General features: G+C 44.7%; 1 protein-coding gene across 1 annotated transcript in view; it reads left to right on the plus strand.

The window, feature by feature from the left end:
• The window catches only part of Col4a6 (collagen type IV alpha 6 chain), a 329,947-nt gene that overhangs the window by 314,872 nt on the left and 12,473 nt on the right, over positions 1–2,602 (plus strand). Inside the window, exons 36-37 of the mRNA XM_005367340.2 lie at positions 1,609–1,680; positions 1,945–2,070. Coding sequence (XP_005367397.1) covers positions 1,609–1,680; positions 1,945–2,070 — 198 coding nt within the window. The remainder of the gene's footprint in view (positions 1–1,608; positions 1,681–1,944; positions 2,071–2,602) is intronic.

Genomic DNA, 2,602 nt, shown 5'->3' on the forward strand with positions numbered 1-2,602 from the left:
AGAGAGAGAGAGAGAGAGAGAGAGAGAGAGAGAGAGAGAGAGAATCACAATTCAATAGGAGGCCAGAGTGAGGGGTAGGGCTAGTCGTATTCTTCTTCTGTAGCAATTCACAATTGTGAGAACTCAGGGTCTATAAGAACTACCTTATTCCTTTGTGGAGAGTCCCAGGGTCAAAGCCAACTTTCACTAAACCTTACTTCTTAAAGATCCCACCAGCTCTCATTATATCACAATACAGACCTTGGGGAAAACAATAAAACCATATCCAAGTGAAATGGTTAATAGTGTTAACTTGGTAAGATCTAGAATCAGCTAGGAGACAAGCTTTGGGGACACCTTTTAAGGGACAATGTAGATTAGGTTAGCCTCTGGACATGGCTGTAAGGAATGATCTAGATTTGAGTTAATGGAGGTGGTTAGATGCACCTTAACTATAGGAAGTTCCATTCCATTGGCTGGAATCCTGGACTGAATAAAACAGGTGAAAGTGAGCAGAGAACCCGCGTTTATTATCATCTACTTCATGATTATGGATGCAATATAACCATTTGCCTCAAGTTCCTGCTGCCAAGTCTTATTCAGCATGATAGAAGGCACCCTCAAATTGCCAGCCAAAATAAACTTTCTCTTTTTAAGCTGCCCGTGTCAAGTATCTGATGACAGAAATGAGCAACTTAACTACTATATGAAGCCATAGCAAAAAGTTATTGCCTAGCATGTGTTATCTTTCTTTGCTCTAATTTTCTAGAGCCAATTTCTGGGAGAAGACAGCTCAAGGTGCCGGTATTGCTACTCCCACATTCTGTTAAAAATACCCACTGGGGGTAGCTCAGTTGGTAGAGTGCTTGCCCAGCGTATACAAAGCTCTAGGTTCAATCCTCAGCACTGCAGAAACCAGAGTGGTGCCACACACCTATAATCTCTGCACTCAAGTTGTGGATGCAAGAAGATGGGAAGTCAAAGGTCATGCTCAGTTACGTAGAGAGTTACAAGCATCCTGGGATACACGAGACTGTCACTCGAACAAACAAAAACAAGACAGGTGGAAGGACCTATTGATTTGGGCTCTTGATTTTAGATGTTTTAGTTCCCAGGTGTCATGCGGTTTGACTATAGCTAGACTTTGGTAAGGAAGAATATCATGCTACGGAGTGCATTGCAGAATCAAGCTGCTCACCTCATGGTGATCAAGAAGCAGAAAGAGTCAATGCCAGAACAAAATAGACCCATTCCTGCCATGCCTCCAGTTAGTTACCTCCTCCAATTAGGCCCCACTTCATGAAAGTTCTTGTCCACTCAGTAACTTAGTTAAGTTTTGAGTCACATTGAATGAATACATTTCTAAAGTTGGAATCATTGTAGTCTATTGATTTCCTAAAGGCTCTGCCTCCTTCGACACTTGGGCCTTTGGGAGACACTTTAGATCCAAACCCTAACAGCTAATTAGCTGTCATATTAATCTTAAAGCTGCAGTGGTCCTTATAAGAATCATAAAAACCAAAGGTGCAAGGTGTACGCTAGAAACTGTCTATTCTTCCATAGAGTAATGAGTAATGCCTCAATAAGATAAAGATGGCTGGAGTCTTTTCTGATGTTTTCTATCCTCAGGATTCTCTGGACCTCCTGGTTTACATGGACTGAACGGACTTCCAGGTACCAAGGGTACCCATGGCACTCCAGGTAAGAAAAGCCCTGAAGGTCAAGTTTAAGAACATAAAGCTCTTCCAGATGCCTGGAAGAAGTCAGCCATGACTGTAGCATATCCCATATCCTGGTTCTCCTCACCAGTCTTCAATTGGAGGTTCTTAATTTGAGGGGGAAATAGGATGTTTTGTCTTTCTGTGGGAATGAGCTTTCCTTCCAGGCCACAGGGTAGTCAACTATGACAACCTAAGGGCTCTCTCCCCTCTGAGCTCTGTCCCCTCCCTCTGCATCTCTTCCTAGGAGCCAGCATCACCGGTGTTCCTGGGCCTGCTGGCCTGCCTGGTCCCAAAGGGGAAAAGGGAATACCAGGAATCATCATCGGAGATCCAGGAAAACAAGGTTCAAGGGGAAAAAAAGGTGACCGAGGTATGTTAGCCCCAGTCAGACCTTGTAGAAACTGAATGAGGTGTTGGCAGAGGACCAGGGTTTGGTATTGATCAGGGCCAAACTGAATGAGGTGTTGGCAGAGGACCAGGGTTTGGTATTGATCAGGGCCACGTGGTTCACTGGGATGAATTGTGCTTGGCTGTACATCTTTGAACGTCTAAGAACCCTTATATGACTACTAAGAAAAGGATGATGAGCTATTCCTACGGCTTCCCGGTAAAGAATGCTGGGAAGCACTCTTCTAAGTGCCCTCTAATCCCCAGTCGTCCCCCCGCCCCCGCGGCTCTTTCCAATGAAGCTCTGGACCTCCTTTTTCACACCTGTCCAGAGCCAGCATAAATGCTGTGAAGAAACAGAGTTTGTATATCTAGTGAGGTCTTAACTACAATTTCCTGAGTGCTCCTTGAGGATGGAAGACACCAACTGGCAGAAGAAACCCCAAGAAGAGAAGGGCCTCCTGAGGCCAGGCTCACAGTCTGTACTTTATCAGGATGGGTTACTCTCTCTCTCT

The sequence above is a fragment of the Microtus ochrogaster genome, unplaced genomic scaffold (genome assembly GCF_000317375.1).
Source record: "Microtus ochrogaster isolate Prairie Vole_2 unplaced genomic scaffold, MicOch1.0 UNK17, whole genome shotgun sequence".
NCBI classification, from domain to species: domain Eukaryota; kingdom Metazoa; phylum Chordata; class Mammalia; order Rodentia; family Cricetidae; genus Microtus; species Microtus ochrogaster.